The 19,270-nt window shown below is 37.6% G+C and overlaps 1 protein-coding gene across 1 annotated transcript; it reads left to right on the top strand.

Moving 5' to 3' along the window:
- The first annotated feature begins 1,633 nt into the window (after positions 1-1,633).
- Positions 1,634-16,969, top strand: LOC127530074 (axonemal dynein light intermediate polypeptide 1-like). The gene is made up of 6 exons (XM_051935790.1): positions 1,634-1,784; positions 5,264-5,388; positions 5,517-5,686; positions 8,376-8,554; positions 12,803-12,967; positions 16,648-16,969. Exons 1-6 carry the CDS (start codon positions 1,707-1,709, stop codon positions 16,693-16,695), a joined length of 765 nt encoding a protein of 254 aa, XP_051791750.1. The 5' UTR covers positions 1,634-1,706; the 3' UTR covers positions 16,696-16,969.
- Positions 16,970-19,270: the final 2,301 nt, after the last annotated feature.

Raw genomic sequence — 19,270 nt, 5'->3', positions numbered from 1 at the left:
ATTATTTCTTTTGTCTTTTTTACTTTTAATGTTGCATGATTTAATCAATATTTTTTTTTTATTAATCATTTTGTGTTTGTCATACCTTGTCCTTCTAGTTATGTTCTTTATGTTTTGTAGGTTGGGCCTGGGATTGCGGGACAATCTAATGTTGTAGTTGAGGAATTGCCCCCGCTGCCATTCAAGAAGAAGTAGCAGGTGAAGTGGCTGATTTGGCACTGATACAGGAATTGAGTTTTTGGTGATCATTAGATTACATGGTTTAGACCCCTGATATCGTTAATGGGTACAATCTCTGGTTTTGATTGTTTTTGGGTTTATATGAACCTTATTTTGTTCTTGGGCCAGAGGTTTTCCACAGTTTTTCCTCTCCCCGTTTTGTAGAGCTTTTACATTTTGGGCTTTCTGCAGGCCATAAGCTTAAATCTTGAGTTTGGGGCCAGGCAGCAACAAGCGGTAAGATGTAATCGTTTGCTACAGACCTGTAGAATGAAGAGCAGGTCTGGTTTTTGAGGCCTACACCATTTGTGAGTGTGGGATATAGCAGGATCATAACAGATCTATTCTGATTTTTTCCCTAACCGTAATTAAGAGATCGCAACAATGGTATTTTTTTGTGAATGATATGTTTTAACAGCCGTTTTTTCCAAACTCTTTATATATTAGTTTTGTTTGGTCTTATCTGCATTTATAAAAAACAATAGTGCACAAGATAAACATCTAAATGAGATGCATCAATGAAGCAATCAGTAGAGATTTAGGGGTTGTCCAAATACCAATGCAACAGGAGTATGGACACCTAGTTCTATAAAAACTTAAATAAAATCTTTCATGATTACTTTCATCCTCTGAACTATAATATCTGTTTTATCAATTTGTCAATCAATAGAATCGAACTATGCATGATAAAAACAATGTGATACAAATAATCATCATTGAGTAATAATCAGCATTGAGTAATTAGGCTCTTTAAAGGTATAAAATGATTCAAAAGAACTGACATATGTATTAAATATCGTAAGTGAACATTTCTTTTCATATTTTAAACTATGTCTGTTGTTCTGTTTTGTCGGATATTTTCTTTACCATCACCACATGTAGGTGCAGCGTTATCCACCCTGGCCAATCCAAATAATTTCTTGTTAAGTTCAGGCTTGGTCTACCCCGATGTCTCATTAATATCTTATTTCCATACTGTGTGCTTGTTTCCCACTTTTGCAATCTACACTGTATGTAAGTACAGAACGTTCCACAGATACTGGGAAGATTAACTCAAAATGGCCTCTTTTTTCTAAATATTCAGGCAATTTGAATTGGTGGTCCAATATGTGTGAATATCTGTGCATATATATCTGTTTATATGAACTTACTGACTGAAGCCACTGTATGTGTGTCTTATTACATGTATTGTAGGCCTACCTTTTTCATTATGTTTTATTTTAAATAATGTATATGTATACAATGATCTATGGGTGTTTTATAAATATAAACTGAACTGAGTAAGAAAGGCAAGGTTCAGAAAACTGATAAATGGCGAGATGACCACTGGATATTCACATCATGTCACAGCTGTCAATCTTGTTGCTAGGAGCAGGATGACATCATCTTAGATTTATATAAATTAGACTGCTTTTATTCTTTTGCAGTCAGTTGGAGCATCTGCAGCTTTGTGGGTTATGTATGGTTGAAAACAGTAGTGTAGGGGAATGTTAAATACAATTAAGACACTGCTGAAATATGAAGAGCCAATCCTTGTCTCAAAGACAGACAGTAAATCACGAAAGGTAACTTGAGAATTATAAGTGGCTTTTGAGATGATTTTATCATCTACTTTTCACACTTCAGGTTATATTTGATAGCTCTGAGTAGAGGGCTAACTATTAATGCTAAGTTATAGTGTCAGTTTCTTAAGCATACTATGCTCTTTTGCTGTGGGCTGGTAAAATGTTGATTCCCAAGTGGCACAGACAAATGGTTACCTAGGCAGTAAGGTTCACTGGGAGTGTGGCACACCTAATAGGGTGGTTGCTCTGTTTGTCTGTGAAATTGCTGCAAATGTGATAGTGCTGTGTTCCCTCATACTGGTCAGTTTGGCAATGATATGCAAAAATAATTTTGACTGCAGCTGGCATAATTTAAACTGAATTATATATTATGTGCATTCGAGATAAAGGGTGGATGCAACAGTAAAAAGAACTGGTAATACAAAAAGAATCAAGTGAAAGTAAATGTGTTTGAGTAAAAGTTAACAAATATCAGGTCTGAACTTAATACATATTTTGTACACATGCACTTAAAATATTTTAATTTAAACCAGGCTTTAACATAATGAAATAACAATGTCAAGATTTTCAACACTTTACAAATCATGCAGTTTTTCTTTCGATAAATTAAATCTACTACTTTCTAAACAAATGGAATAGTGATTAAATACAAAACTATAACAGTTTTAAGAACTGTTTCATGCATTTTACATGTGTTTTAAATTGTAATGAATTAATGAATAACATACAGCCTTTCCCAAATAAGCAACCAATTCAATCATAAATCCTTTGATTTTTTAAAAAATCTATCCATCTAGCTAATTTGATACAACTAGAACTACTACTAATAATAATCATCAATTTCAGAAAACAAAATCAGATGGCCATTAGAATCAACTTGAAAACTGTCTGTTTAGTTTTATGCAACTATTAATGGTGACTAACTAGCACATCCTTTGAGTTAGTGATGGCCATCATTGATATTAAAGTGTTACTCAGAAAACAGTTTACTATCTATCTAGAGAATAAATTGGCAAGCTAGCCACATAACAATACAAAAGCAATCACTTACAGTCAGATGTTTTCATAATTTAGAGATGAAATTCTCATATGCTGTCTCTTTCAGCATACAAAAATGACAAGTTGTGATTGTAACTGTTGCTGTTTTTTTAACACTGCAGCCTATTGAGTGAATTTAAGGCCTGGGATGTTGACTCAGTTTGCTTGGCATTATCTTCCTTGGCTCTAATTATCTAACTCCTTAGCAGATCTTTCACAAAGTACAAAGTAGCTTGTTTTTGAGTGGCTTTTCCTTAGGTTTGCTGTCTGCTAGTGAGACACTTGTAAGTGACAGCCAGCTATGGCTGATGACATCCACAGAATATGTTATCAGAAAGTGATGAGGTTTCACGGTTGGCCGTCAGGACTAGAAATGAAAACTGTGACTGATGGCTGAAAATCCAGAGAATAAGCCAATTGATGGCAAGGAGTTTTTGCTAGTTCTTCACAGTAGAAGAGAATGGGGAAAGTTCAATTTGAAATGTTCAATTTTAACAGTAATGTGTTTGATTGATATTTCATTCAGTAAAAGTAAATATTTTTATAAAAGCAAAAAGCATCATTGCCAAAAACTACAATTTTTCGAAATGTTTCCTTAAGTAAAAGTAGTGACGTTACTGTAATGTGTTTCCACTTCTGTTGATGATCATAGAAATGAAAAGCAAAATCAGCGTAGAGTGTCTGGAAACAAATGTTTTATTTGTTTGGCATATTTATAAAACTTCACTATAAACATTACAGGTACTTGCTCTTGAAGAGTTGAACTTCAGTTATTTTCTGTTTTATACTTGTAAGGCCCCTTTGCATAGATCTGTTTTCTCTGCTGATTAAAAAAAATAAATCCACTGTGATTCAATGTTGTATAACAATAAAATGCGAAAGTTTCCAAGAGGGAGAATGCTTTTCATAGGTGCTGGACACACACATGGTTAGTTAAGGCTAATTTAAAGGTGTTGGTCAACCTAAACCGCAAAGATTGGCATTTGAATTTTTGTTGTAATGCATCATGTTTCTTCCACATATTCTATTTTACATGATTACTGTTCGGGTGACATACCTGAAAATTCTGAAAACAGCACACATTTATCCAATATAAGTGGAATTCAAAAAAATGTAGTGTATAGCTGAGTTGACAGATCAGATTGTTAAAATGATTTACAGAAACCTGCTAGTAAAGGCACATACACTCACTGGCCACTTTATTAGGTACACCTTGCTAGTATTGAGCTGGACCCCCTTTTGTTTTCAGAACTGCCGTAATTCTTTGTGGCATAGATTCAGCAAGATCCTGGAAACATTCCTCAGGAATTTTGCTCCATATTGACATGATAGCATCACACAGTTGCTGCAGATTTGTTGGCTGCATATCCATAATGCGAATTTCTCGTTCCATCACATCCCAGAGGGGCTCTATTGGTTTGACATCTGATGACTATGGGGTCCTTTTGAGTACAGTGAACTTATTGTCACGTTCGAGAAACAAGTTTAAGATGATTTGACCTTTGTGGCATGGCGTATTATCCTGCTGGAAGTAGACATCAGAAGATGGGTACACTGTGGTTATAAAGGGACTGACATGGTCAGAAACAATACTCAGGCAGACTATGGAATTTAAACAATGCTCAGTGTGCCAAGAAAATATCCCCCACACCATTACACCACCAACCTGATCTATTGATACAAGGCAGGATGGATCCATGCTTTCATGTTGTTGACACCATATTCTGACCCTACTGTCTGAATGTCACAGCAGAAATCATGATTCATCAAACCATGCAACGTTTTTCCAATCTTCTATTGTCCAATTTTGGTGAGCATGTGCTTATTGTAGCCTCAACTGCCTATTCTTGGCTGACAGGAGTGGCACCCAGTGTGGTCTCCTCCTGCTGTAGCTCATCTGCTTCAAGATTTGATGTGTTGTGTGTTCAGAGATGCTCTTCTGCATACCTCAGTTGTAATGAGTGGTTATTTGACTTACTGTTGCCTTTTTATCAGTCTGGTCATTCTCTTTGACCTCTGGTATCAATAAGGCTTTCTCACCCAGAGAACAGACCGTTCTCTGTAAACCCTAGAGATGGTTGTGTGTGAAAATCCTAGAAGATCAGCAGTTTCTGAAACACTCAGACCAGCTCATCTGGCACCAACAACCATGCCATGTTCAAAGTCAAATAAATCACCTTTTTTCCCCATTCTGATGCTCGATTTGAACTTCAGCAGGTCATCTTGACAATATCTACATGCCTAAATGCATTGCGTTGCTGCCATGTGATTGGCTGATTAAATATTTGCATTAACAAGCAGTTGAACAGGTGTACCAAATAAAATGACCGGCAAGTGTATTATGGTTTTGAATAATGTAGATTTCTCCTGAAGACTTATTTGAGAAAACTATATTTTTTTCAATAAAAAACAGAAAACTTTTCTTTTTTTCCTCCTCACAGGCACCACGTTTCAGGGGGAAATCTCAGCTCCCTCCAATAACAAGCCCAGCGCCAACTGCAGTTCCATGTCTTGCATATGGAGGGAAACAGGAAATGGAAGTCCTTGATCAAATTTTTCCACCACGGCACGTGTTTCTAAATATTCTGTTTCTCTTGCACAGTATTAATAAGACAAGTTTCAAAAAGCACTGCATTCTAAATTACAGTTAAGAACAGCATGCACATTTCAATCAAAATAATTTTTTTCTTATAGAGAGTGGATGGACAACAACAATCAATATATACAATATGTGTGCCGTGATCCTTGCACCCGTACCGATCTGAGTGATCTCCAAGATGAGCTGGATTCATTACTTTTGCAGAGAAATGCTCGAGAAGTGGGACTCTGTTCAGTTCGTCGAGAGCTCTATAAGCAATGTTTTGGTATGTTATCAAAAGAAAGTCAATTAATGGCTTCTCTCTTAAATTAAATCAAAAAATGGATTAACATGCTATCTGGGTATACATATTGGATTTGATGAAGACATTATCTGCATCCTTTTTCAAGTGCTTAAGCATGTTGATGGTAAAAGCATATACAGTACAGCCATGTTTGAAAAGTCTCATTAATTTGAATGTGGCCAGCATTTTTCTGAAGTACAATGCTTTGTTTCCCCACTCTGGCACATAATGAATTCGCTGCTCTGCTTTAATTCCTAGATCTAAACAAGCCGGATCTGCAATATCACTCAAAATGAGCGTGAAACCTTTCAAGGCTAGCTGGGTGTCTTTTGATTAAAGATCAGTCCAGACTTCAAGCCAAAGACATCAGGCCAGAGGAGCAGGTTGTTATGTTCAAAGTCAGTCGGTTCTCCTGAAATCATCTTGTGTCTGACTTCTTGAAGAGATGAACTGTCGTAATGTACACTGCTGTTTTAGAAGTCATACGACAGAGTACAAATGACAGCAATCTTGTGCTTAGTACATTTAGAGGTTCTGAACTTTCCTATTAGTAATGTTAATCAAGTTTTTTTTTCATTTCTTCTTTGAACTCTGGCTATCATGGTGTCTATGGCCTGTGCTCAATTAACTAAGAAAAACTGTCTTACCTGGGGTGGGAAAACTCATGTATTTTTATGCAATGGTCCATTTATCAAAGATGGTATTAAAGAATCAGCACATTCTCCATAAATATGATGGAATTGGTGTGGTGGTCACAACTGACATGTAGTATTTAGCTCCAAAGGCCATGTAATAGAAGCAGTTGATGGTTTTTAAGTGAAAAAAGTAAGTAACCCATGACTCCATGCAGCCTAGGTTTATTGTGATGCAAAACGCTTTATGATAGCCCATGATTTTACTTTACTTTTGGGGTTGATGGTATTTTACAGACATGGCTAAGCAGATTCCTGAAAGAGATACCTAGCTAACTAGGTGCTAAACTCATTCCTCAATATCCGAGGATATCAGAAGCTATGTAGGTATAGTCAGTGTGGGCAGAGTATTCAGACAACTGGCCAAAAACATCTGGAAACAGATGTTAATTTATTTGACACTAAAGGACCAAAAGCCACAGCAAAGTGACTCCTCAATATGGCCATCGACATACTGGTAATTATGAGTATTGTCATAGTAATTTTTTTCTTTGCATGAAGTATTGAAGATAGTATGATTTCACATTTCTATTTGATTTTGATATCCCAGGAGCAGGGAATAGAAATCAGGAGCAGAATGATGTGGTGGTGAGTGGTGCAACATAGGGGCACTAGGGCATAGCATGGTACTTTCTAGAATCAGGCAGGGATCCCATTTCAGAGAATAGCTGGGGACATCCAGACAGGTAGCATCCTTAGAATGTTGATGAACTGATAAAATAAAAGATTGCATTCTATTTAATTAAGGAATTGGCAGTTATTATGAGGTAACTGACTTGAGTCAGGCAGCTCATAAAGTAAAAAGACTTAAAATTGACAAGGCACCAAAATATTCCAGTAGGTAATCAAGAATACTAGCAATGAACCAAAATGGAAGAAAAGGAAGATCACGTGGTATTAAAAACCCTCAACATGCCCTAAACACTAGACTGGGGCAGGAGCAAAAAAGACTTATTGTAGAGCCTGAAAGGACTTATTTGACCAGTAACAAGTGCATGTTTTAAACCAATCAACTCCTAAAATGTGCACAAAGTAGTTATAAAAGTACTGTAAAAAAGAGCAATATTAAGAAAAACACGAGGACCAAAATCATTCAAAGGTTGTTACATTTAAGATGCATAAACAGAACATGGAGTAACTGAAGGCACAAAGGAAAAGGTATGTCAAAATAACACTGTTGTGGTTTTTCTAACAAATGAGAAGGCCCAATGATTTTATGAAGCATTCATCCACCCACAGTCTACCCCAGAGAGGTGACGTACAAACTCTACTCCTCTCACTCACTGCCAGAATGGCTGCTGTGACATCATAAGGCAAAACCCATTGCCATGCCGACCTCATTATGTTTTAATAATGTCACAGAAAATGTAGATTTCAAAATATAATATAAAAATGGTAGTCACAAAAAACAATTTGAAAAACAAATTAACTTAATAAAGGGCAAATTGGCTCAACCAGCTTTAGAACCTGACAATAAAACAAAGCCAAAATATAAATTATATCTGCCACAAATTCCTCTAAACAGCAAGTGAAGGGTGAATGTTGCATAATTAAAATACAATGCAGGTGGAAAACCACAAGGACTCATGACACTGAGTAATACTGACATTTGATAATAATGATTCATGTTGTTATCTTTTTCTTTAGAAAAAGATGTTAGCTGTGAGTGGTGTCTGCCACATATATAGGCATTTAATATGCGTTTAGTATACTGAAACTGTCTTTTTAATTTGAAAAGACTTGATTTGTGAAATACTTCAAATATTTGAATTGTTTATTATTAGAAATTTTCTCTGCAGTGGGCTGGCACCCTGCCCAGGGTTAGCTTCCTGCCTTGCGCCCTGTGTTGGCTGGGATTGGCTCCAGCAAACCCTCATGACCCTGTAGTTAGGATGTAGCGGGTTGGATAATGGATGGAAGGATGGATAGAAATTTTCTCCATATAAATGCGATATTTGAAATCTTCTTTTTAATTATAGACGAACTCCTTAGACAGGTCACCATCGGTTGTGCGGAGAGAGGACTTCTTCTGATGAGAATCCGAACTGAGATTGAGACCACCATTGCAGCCTACAAGACTCTTCACAAGAGCAGCATGGCATATGGGATGAGAAAGTCTCTGCAAGCCGAACAAAACCGGATTGATTTGGACAAAAAAGTACACCAACAATTATCTTTTAAAACGATGGACCCTGACAATTTACAACAACAACCTTTGTTTATATAGCACATTTTCATACAAACAATGTAGCTCAAAGTGCTTTACATGATGAAGAAAGAGAAAAAAGACAAAATAAATAAGTATTAAAATTAGGGAACACCAATTAACATAGAATAAAAGTAAGGGCCGATGGTCAGGGAGGACAGAAAAAACAAACAAAAAGCTCCAGACGGCTGGAGAAAAAAATAAAATCTGCAGGGGTTCCAGGCCACGAGACTGCCTAGCCCCCTCTAGGCATTCTACCTAACATAAATGACGTAACATAAATGTACAGTGTACAGGTAGTTAATATAGGCAGAAAGAGTGGAGATGAAAAGGATGGATAACTTTCTTTAGTAGATGCGTGCTGCGCAGGCACCTCTAGAGCTCTTAGAGAAAAAAACAAAAAGGCGAACACCGGGTATGTTCTGTTTGCTGCCATTTGATTGCATTTTCATCCTGCTTATCTCAGTGTTTGAGACCCCTTTACCACTCATATTTTATATCTCGTACATCATTTTTCATGGATTGTGCAGAATATAACTTAAGTAGCAGAAAATGTATGGGATTTTGGGCATAAATGAAAGAAGTCTTGCCTAAAACAATGGTTTCCACCCTTATTCCATTTCATGTTTGAAACATTTGTCTCTGTAATGAAAATGTTCAGAACTGTGGTAACTAGGCTGCACTGTGTTTTATACAGTATGTTATGGATCTCTCTATTGTAAAAGAAAATCTTGAGACGAGACAACACTGTTGCCAACAGATTTTTTCAAGTTCCTCCCGCCCCCCCTCTCAACCATTTACGGTTAATGGTCCATGCCCACTATCCTCTCACCTCTCATTTGTGTGAATGCTTTTGTTTGACATAGTTCCTCCGCTCTCAGCTCTTATAAATTTTGAAGAATTTCATTCCGAAGGGTTATTAACAGAAGAAATGAGTACACAGGCAATCCTAGCACTGAGAAATGATGAAGTCAAACAAATTAATGCGGAAATTGTCGATCTTTTACACAGCAAATTGCTTAAATGCATATCAATAGACTATGCCGAAACAGTTGGTGGTGATTGTACAGAAGATGAAAACATCAACTTACAATATCCTGTAGAATATCTACAACCGTTAACACCGTCCGGAGTTCAACTGGCAGAATTACTGTTGAAAGAAGGATGTATTTTAATGTCATTGCGTAATTTATGTTTGAGTGATGGGCTATGCAATAGGACAAGATTGGTTGTATTCAAAATTGGTCAAACAATTTTGACATGTAAAATTTCAACAGGAGACAAGAAAGGTAATGTAGTACATCTTCCGTGGATAACATTAGACACCAAAGGAGATCTTGATATGCCATTCGTATTAAAACGTTTACAATTTTGTGTTAGAATAGCTTTTGCCATGACAATAAACAAATTACAGGGATAAACATTCGAAAAAGTCAGTTTATTTATTAGAGAGAAAAAAAAAACGATATTCACTCACAGGCAGTTATACGTTGCATTGTCACAATGTAACTCCAAACACAGAATCAAAATTCAAAGTGATATTGACAAAAAGTTAATTCCAAATATTGCTTTTATTGACGTTTTACAGAAAAAGTGTAAGTTTAAAAAGTATTTGCATGTTAATTTCAAAGCCAAATAGAGTGAAAATGTATAACGCAACATGAAACATAATTTTCTTTCAATTTATTGCATTTTACTATTTTTTACTATGGTTAATTAGTTGCTGTAATGTAAAATAGTAAGGTCTATTATATATATTTAATAATTCCCATGAAAATAACCTGTTTAAATTGTACATCCGCTTCCCCATATGCGAGTGGCAGAGCTGAGAATTGGCTAGCGCATAGCGCCCGCACAGGGGTTGGCGAGCGAAGTGAGCAGGGGTCACAGCCCCCAGTATGTTATATTATAAGGTGGTGGGGGTAACTGAATGTCATCTGAGAGAGTGCCCACAATCCAAGATAAGACTCTAGCCAACTACTACTACTACTTCTTCTTTCGGCTGCTCCCGTTAGTTGCCACAGCGGATCATCTTCTTCCATATCTTTCTGTCCTCTGCATCTTGTTCTGTTACACCCATCATCTCACCACATCCATAAACCTTCTCTTAGGCCTTCCTCTTTTCCTCTTCACTGGCAGCTCTATCCTTAGCATCCTTCTCCCAATATACTCAGCATCTCTCCTCTGCACATGTCCAAACCAACACAATCTCGCCTCTCTGACTTTGTCTCCCAACCGTCCAACCTGAGCTGACCCTCTAATGTACTCATTTCTAATCCTAGCCATCCTTGTCACAACCAATGCAAATTGGAGACAATGCTGTGTCTCCTGCTTTCTGGTCAGTGCCACCATCTCCAACCCATATAACATAGCTGGTCTCACTACCATCCTGTAGACCTTCCCTTTCACTGTTGCTGATATCCATCTGTCACAAATCCCTCCTGACACTGTTCTCCACCCATTCCACCCTGCCTGCACTCTCTTTTTCTTCCACAATCCCCAATACTCTGTACTGTTGATCCAAAGTATTTAAACTCATTTACCTTCGCCAACTCTACTCCTCACCATTCCACTGACCTCCCTCTTATTTACACACATGTATTCTGTCTTGTTCCTACTGACCTTCATTCCTCTCCTCTCTAGAGCATATCTCCACCTCTCCAGGGTCTCCTCAACCTGCTCCCTACTATCGCTACAGATCACAATGTCATCAGCAAACATCATAGTCCATGGGGAATCCTGTCTAATCTCATCTGTCAACCTGTCCATCACCATTGCAAATAAGAAAGGGCTCAGAGCCGATCCCTAATGTAGTCCCATCTCCACCTTGAATGCATCCGTCACTCCTACCACAGACCTCACCACAGTCACACTTCCCTCGTACATATCCTGTACAACTCTTACGTACTTTTCTGCCACTCCCGACTTCCTCATACAATACCACAACTCCTCTCGAGGCACCCTGTCATATGCTTTCTCCAGGTCCACAAAGACGCAATGCAACTCCTTCTGGCCTTCTCTATACTTCTCCAACAACACCCACAGACCAAACATTGCATCTGTGGTGCTCTTTCTTGGCATGAAACGATACTGCTGCTCATTAATCATCACCTCACTTCTTAACCTAGCTTCCACTACTCTTTCCCTGTAGTTACTACATCCTCTCACTTTCCAAGATTCCATTAAACAATCTGGTTAAAAACTCCACTGCCATCTCTCCTAAACACCTCCATGCTTCCACAGGTATGTCATCTGGACCAAAGTCTTTTCCATTCTTCATCCTCTTCATAGCTGTCCTTACTTCCGCCTTGCTAATCTGTTGCACTTCCTGATTCACTATCTCCACATCATCCAACCTCTTCTCTCTCTCTCATTCTCTTCATTCATCAGCCTCTCAAAGTACTCTTTCCATCTGCTCAACACACTCTTCTCGCTTGTGAGTATGTTTCCATTTTTACCCTTTATCACCCTAACCTGCTGCACATCTTTCCCAGCCCGGTCCCACTGTCTAGCCAATCAGTACAGGCCCTTTTCTCCCTCATTAGTGTCCAGCCTCTCCTACAACTCATCATACGCCTTTTCTTTAGCCTTCGCCACCTCTCTCTTCACCTTGCGCCTTATCTCCTTGTACTCTTGTCAACTTTCTGCATCTCTCTGACTATCCCACTTCTTCTTTGCCATCCTCTTCCTCTGTATACTCTCCTGTATTTCCTCATTCCACCCCCCAGGTTTCCTTTTCCTCCTTCCTCTTTCCAGATGTCACGCCAAGCACCCTTCTTGCTGTCACCCTTACTACATCTGCTGTAGTTTCCCAGCTGTCTGGTAACTCTTCACTGCCACCCAGTGCCTGTCTCACCTCCTCCCTAAACTCAACCTTGCAGTCTTCGTTTTTCAACTTCCATCATTTCATCCTTGGCTCTGCCCTCACTCTCTTTCTTTAGCCACCTACTCCATATAATTATTATTATTTTTCCTGAAGTCTGGTGATGATCTGATGAGTGCTCATCTTTAAAGTAAACACCTGCTTTAAAATCTTTAAAGTGCTAAGTCTACATGCAGATTAATGTTTATTATTTGAAATGAACACTAAGAGCACTCTTTGTGGCTCCATCTCATTCACATTTAATCACATTTTTTAATAAACTGTATATGGGTATTATCCATGCGGCAAAATAACAACAGGAAATTTTGTGTGTTCAGATTACAGAGTTGGAATTAGAGAATAATGAACTCCAGAAGCAGCTGAATGAACAGAAGGCAAAGTGTGATGCCATCGAAAAGTGTGAGGAGGTCCAAAGGCAGGTTGAAGAAAGGAACCACAATGTTAAAGTTGAGCTGCTCAGACAAACCAATCAGCAACTTAAGGTAAATGACAGAGAGAGAATATTCAGGGCAGGGACACTCAAGGTTGTACAAACTGGAACAAGTACACCATAGAAGTTCAAATAAAAAAATTCTATATATTGCTTATTATTTGGGTGATGCCTTTAGACCAGGCAACTTCCAGCATTTAAGATACAATTGGTTACATTTCTTTTGTTTTTCCAAATGGACCACAGGCAGGTCAAGTGACTTGCTCATGGTCATGCAGTGTCAGTAGTGGGACTTGAATGCACAACCTCTGGGTTTGACGTCCAAAGCCTTAAACACTGTGCCACACTTCCTGCCTAAAATCATACTCAGAACCAACTAAAATAAGAATTTGTAACCAGAGAGCTTATAACAGACAATGATTTTGCTATAGTTTTAGGCTGAATACACATACTGAGACAAACCAAGTGGTCCAAGGGACTGACCTGTATACCCCTTGACCTGTGATGTCATGCCATCTGTGACCCCTGATGTCACCTCTAACAGTCATATAGCAACAGCCATCAGTAAAATCCTAAAATGATGGTGCTCAGAGAAAAAACAAAATAGCACTGAAGAATAACCCTAAAATATCCAACATAAGTAATGAAACACTGAAACAAACAAAAATGTGAAAATTGGATTCCAGAGCCTGTAAAAACTCAAAAATGTTATGTAAATTATTTTTAGACCCTGGAACTATTTAGAAAAATTAAGAATCAGGTCATAGCATGGCAACAATCATATGGCTACAACTGAATATACAACATATATTTAATATGAAAAATGATCAACAGGCTAAGTTGTTGTTCAGATAAACCATTACAACAGAGATGGTGTGTAATCTAATGGACTTGGACTGTAGTGAGATTGTTGATGCCAGGCATAGTGGTTGCAGCATCTTAGAAACAGGTGGGCAGCAGTGCTTTGGGCAAAACACTTTAATGTTAATGAGGGACGACATAGGGGAATGGGCAGTTTTGTTCAAGGACAGAAAGGCATGAATTTTGAATCTCTGAATATGTAAAATGTCACCCCTGTCAACAATTTATCAGTACAATGAAACTCAATGGACACCAGAAATGCCACCTGGTCTGACCACACTTCATTTCTATTGTGATAAGTAGATGGTTTGGTCAGAATGTTGTGTAAACCATGTAAATTCTGATTATTTCATATTAGAATATGGAACGGGATAGGGTTGTCTCTTGTCACCAATATTATTTGCCATTACTGTTGAACCCCATGCCAACTATGTGCATAAGCATTTGGAGATTTAAGGAATTATAAGGAACTGACCTGAATATAATTTTTCTCTATATACATATAATACTATACATTATTAAACCATACTTGGTACTTCCACATATTCTATATGCATTAAACTAGCTCTACAAAACTACGTCAACAAAGGCATATTATTCTTGGTGAACTATTTTAAATTTTAGCTTATATCTGATCAGTTCACTTTAGCTTGGTCACATATTTAGAATTACAGTTACACAGTGATTTAAAGATCTATTCAAATTTAATTTTAGTAACTTGATGGACATTGTTAAACAAAGCATTATTAGTTGGTCAGGACTTTATCTTATACTAACCAGGAAAATTAATATTGTCAAAATGAATATTCTTTCAAAATTTGTATTATCTCTTTCAGAGCATTGCTATATATATTAACAAATACTTATTTAAAAAAGAATGGACAAAATTATAGCTCTGTTTAGTTGGAACACAAACAGGCCATGGATTAAAAAACAGTTCTGTTGAGATCTAAGGCAAAGGCAACTCTACAACTGGGTTCCAAATACTCACACATTACAAGACCAGTGAAGGAATAGGAAGAACAAATGAAACAGAACCAGACTGGTTAGCCATAAACAGGAAATCCTGCTCTAATTCTACCTGAAAGCTTTTGTGTTCACACCCGTGGCCACTACTTACTGTCAACTAAGCAGAAATCCGGTGGTTCCATCTTCATCGCAGAATCTGATTACCATTTGTCCTGCAAGAAAAAGAAGCAAAACAAATGTAGTGCGTTTGAGTTAGGACCAGGAGATGAAACAAGGTCAAAACAAATCTAAAGTTCAAAAGCCAGAAATCGAATAGATGGGGATGTCATGTTAAACCACTAAAATATGTTTGTGGTCAAAGAATCAGGAGGACCCAAAACACACTAAATCACAGCTAAAGTTTTCTTTTAAGGAGAATCTGTGATCTCAGATAACCATGAAGTGCCCGATGCTATCAGGGCCAGATTAAGACCTTTAGAGGTCCCAAGCGCTTAGAAGATTTTGGTGCCCCTATATATATCTAATTCAAAAATATAAACTATAATAAACCATAAAATATATTTTTTTTAAATAAAACAAAACTTAAAATAAGATGGAAAATAATGTTTATTTAGCAGTTTTGCACCATAAGGTTCATGGTAAATCTGCCAATGGAAAATTACTGAGGTTCCCCCCTTCCTTTGATGCCCTAAGCATGTGCTTATTTTGGTTGATGGTTAATCCAGCCCTGATGCTGACCGTTTATATTATTGCATTGACGACGTCACACACCGCACATCGCTGACTGTCCAAGCATAGCAACACTATGGAAACAGTAAAGAAAAGACCCCGCAAAACGGCAGCCAAGAAAACTTAATGGGGTTGCACTAAGACAGGTACAGAAGATCCTGTCTTCTGAAGAGGCAGAGGCACGCTAGTGTCTCCTTAAACATTGCAGATATATAGCTTGACAAAGGTAGACCACCAGTAGTAATGAGAGTACCCACAAATCTGAAGCTGCTAACCATTACTACAGCGGCCCATTGGTGTACAATACAGCAAATGATAACGTGACTCCCTCGCTGTTTTCTAAGTTCAACGACTAGTTGGTTCATTTCTCTTCTGATGGCCATCTTATTTCTATTAAATGAGGCCTACTGGGGAAAAAAGGCCTTTTGAACATGGAGAACAGGAGCAAACCAAAGAAGATCATTATGTAACAGTTTACTATTTGTGGGCTGAATAAGTAAGTGGTGGGATTTGCGTTACCTAATGACTGTGCTTATTCCCAGTGAAGCATGTATCAATTAACTGACCCTCACAATTGAGAGAATTTGTGCCATTGGTAAAATTGGGGCAAAATATTTACATGTGTGCTTTTATTAGTTACAGCACACAAAAGATGTGACTGACCTCAAAAGCTTGTTGAAAAGTCATGCATTTGTGTGTATTGAATTGTGTTCATAGCCTTAACGTCATGCTGAGAAGGAAAGGCATGCCATAAGGGTGAGGAAACAGGATCAGGAGAGCAGTAGGAGTCAAATGTTGCCGGAAGTCTAAATATGATGAGCAAAGCCAAAACTGGAACCAAAGAATGAGATCTAAAAACAGCAAAGGTTTATAATAAAAAGCCAAGTTAAGAATATAGCAAGTTAACAAAATATCAATGTTTTGGGGTTATCCAGAAACTCGGATAAGCCAACGGTCAAGGTCACCATCTTTTATATAAAATTGAGACATCACACAAATAACATATCACCATTAAAGCATCTAATTGAATAACAATGTCAAAAATGGATTCATTAACTTTGAAAGGAAAACAAAAGGTATGTGTTTAAACAAGCGTCAGTCATGGCAGTTACATTTAGGACTGCTCTCTGATAAAAATGGATTAAAATGTTTTCCTTGACTCGTATTTTGCAGGCTCACCTGAAAGCAGTCGGTGGCCCAGAAAATGGAAAGAAAGACTGACACGGCCCAGATTTGCTGAACCACTGCTTTCTGACCTCGGCCTTTTTAACTATTCTGCACCTCTCGACAAACACTCGTCATTGTGGCTCCTACTAACCGGAACTCTTCTTGGGTCTAATCATGAGATTCAAGCTGTCAGTTCTCTTCTCTGTCTCTCACCTTTTAATTGCTGCATCTTCATTTATGAGCTCCAGCAACCCTCCTGTTCACTTCTACCTGCTTGAACCTGTGCTGTAATGTCGTCTCTTTTGTTTTAGACCTTTTTTGTCTTTTTTTTTGCCTTTTGCTTCATTTCTTAGATGCAACTCAATGATAAACATAACGGTTGTACGTACTACCTCCTCTGGATATCTTGCTTGTGTTATATTTTTAGTTTTAATTGTATTTGCCAATTTTAATTATTGTACTTATAATTTGTGACCCTACCATTGATACTGTTATTGTACTGAAGGCTTGTCTACTGTGAAAGTGTCTTGTATACTCTTGATGACAGTATGTCAAATAAAGATTGACCTTCCTCCTCTAATAACTTTCGAATTTTCATAAATATACATGAACACTTCCATGCACAAAAGTACTTTCCGGCAAAGTCCCCAGGGCCCTTTTTTGCAATCACATCACTATCAGCATCTGTAACCAGGTATTTCATATAGCAGACTATTACTGCCAGGGTTATATTTTGATCAATATGGACAACTGTGCATTACACATTACTCAACACAAAGTGTTTACATGTACATACATATACGTCTGTGATAACCTTTGAATTGTCCAACAGTTATGCATTAGAATTTTTTACTTTATTCACTGAAGCTGTCTTTGGTGTTATGGCTGATATGCTGCTAGATGGATTGGCCCTTTGTGGTCTGAAGAACCTTCAGCAAGTTTTCAGAACACTCCACTTTTTCACATTTTGTTATGTTGCAGCCTTATGCTAAAAATCATTTAATTTTTCCTTAATTTTTAATAATTTTTTTTTTAATTATTATTTTTTTTTTAAATACGTCAGAATGACATGACAAAAGCAGAATTTTATATTTTTTTCAAATTCATTAAAAGTAAAAAAAACCTTGAAATATCACATTGACTCAAGAATTCAGACACTTTACTCAGTACTTAGATAAAACAACATTGGCTGCGATTACAGCCTGGAGTCTTCTTGGTGTGATGCAAAAAGCATTGATACCTGGTTTTTGGAGTTTGTGCCATTCTTTCCTACAGATCCTCTCAAGATTTGCTATGTTGGATGGAGACCATCAATGGACAGCTATTTTCAAGTCTCCCCAAAGATGTACCATTCAGTTCAAGTCTGTCACTGAGAAACAACCCCACAACATGATGTTGCCACCACCAGGTGTCAAGCAGTGCCTGATTTCCTCCAGACATGATGCTAATCCTGGATTTATCAGACCACAGGATCTTAAGAATCCTTTAGGTGCCTTTTTACTAAGTTCAAGCAGGCTTTCATGCGTTCCATTTCTACATAGGTTTTCTGGAGCTCAGCCAGAGTGACCATCAGGTTTCCATTGCTTCAGTTCTTACCAGTTTGACTGGGTGACCTGCACTAGGAGGAGTCGTGTTTGTTTCCAACACATTCTTAAATGGAATTCTTGAGAACCATCAATGCTTCCGATTTGTTTTTCTGTAGGCTTGCCCAGCTCTGTGCCTTGACATCATTCTGTCTGTAAGCTCTGCAGGCAATTCTATCGACCTCTAGGCTTGTTTAATTTCTGTGATGCACATTGTCAGCTGGGACCCTCTATAGACAAGGGTGTGCCTTTCCTAATCATGTCCAATCAACTGAACTGACACAGGTGGACTTGAAACAAGGTGTAGAAACATCTCAATGATGTTTAATAGAATGGGATGCACCGGTAACAAATTTCAAGTGTCATAGCAAAGAGCTTAAATACTTGTATCAAAGTGAGATTTCAGTTTTAATTTGTAATACATTTTCACAAACTGCAACATAACAAAATATGAAAAAGTGTAGGGGTGTAAATACGTAGAGAGTGAGTGAGTTTGTTCTGTTGTACAATTTTGGATGACTGCATAAAAATTACAGACTAAGCAGACCCCCCATCTTCAACCTCAGATAAACTTTTGACGTTTACTGAATTAATAGTCAAAAACTGAATCTGGCTTTGGTCTCGTGAACATTTTTTGTATATAACCAAGGGTGATACTATGACAGTTGGGTGCCCATCAAATTGTGAAAAATTATACCAAGACTATGCTAGTCAACAGATACTAAAAGGTTGTGCAATTTTTAGGACCTTCTGCTGTGTGCCTGGAGCAGAGACTTCCACTGCCTCAAGGAATAATTCAGTGTTAATGGCTATTGAAGAGTCATATTTTACAATTTTTATATGTGATTTTCTCATTTATATATTTTTGTTATTCCCATACAGCTATTGTGTATTGGGTTTTCACTACCATTTTGTCAGAAAATGGCCAAGATAAAAATTAATGGAAAAACTCCAAACACCAGAACAAACTCTAAAAAAATCAAAAGTCCAAAAATACATGCAAGAACCTGGATACCCACCCAAGTCTTATACTTTCACTATTCTAA

This window comes from Erpetoichthys calabaricus, chromosome 1 (assembly GCF_900747795.2).
Source record: "Erpetoichthys calabaricus chromosome 1, fErpCal1.3, whole genome shotgun sequence".
In the NCBI taxonomy this organism is placed as follows: Eukaryota; Metazoa; Chordata; class Cladistia; order Polypteriformes; family Polypteridae; genus Erpetoichthys; species Erpetoichthys calabaricus.
This window is presented reverse-complemented; position numbering and strand designations above follow the sequence as displayed.

Bases quoted from the DNA above. Each gene is read 5' to 3' on its own strand.
- LOC127530074 (XM_051935790.1), top strand. From the start codon at position 1,707: ATGTTAAATACAATTAAGACACTGCTGAAATATGAAGAGCCAATCCTT. The intron at 1,785-5,263 runs GTAACTTGAGAA...TCCTCCTCACAG, and splicing joins CAGACAGTAAATCACGAAAG to GCACCACGTTTCAGGGGGAA. The intron at 8,555-12,802 runs GTACACCAACAA...TTGTGTGTTCAG, and splicing joins GGATTGATTTGGACAAAAAA to ATTACAGAGTTGGAATTAGA.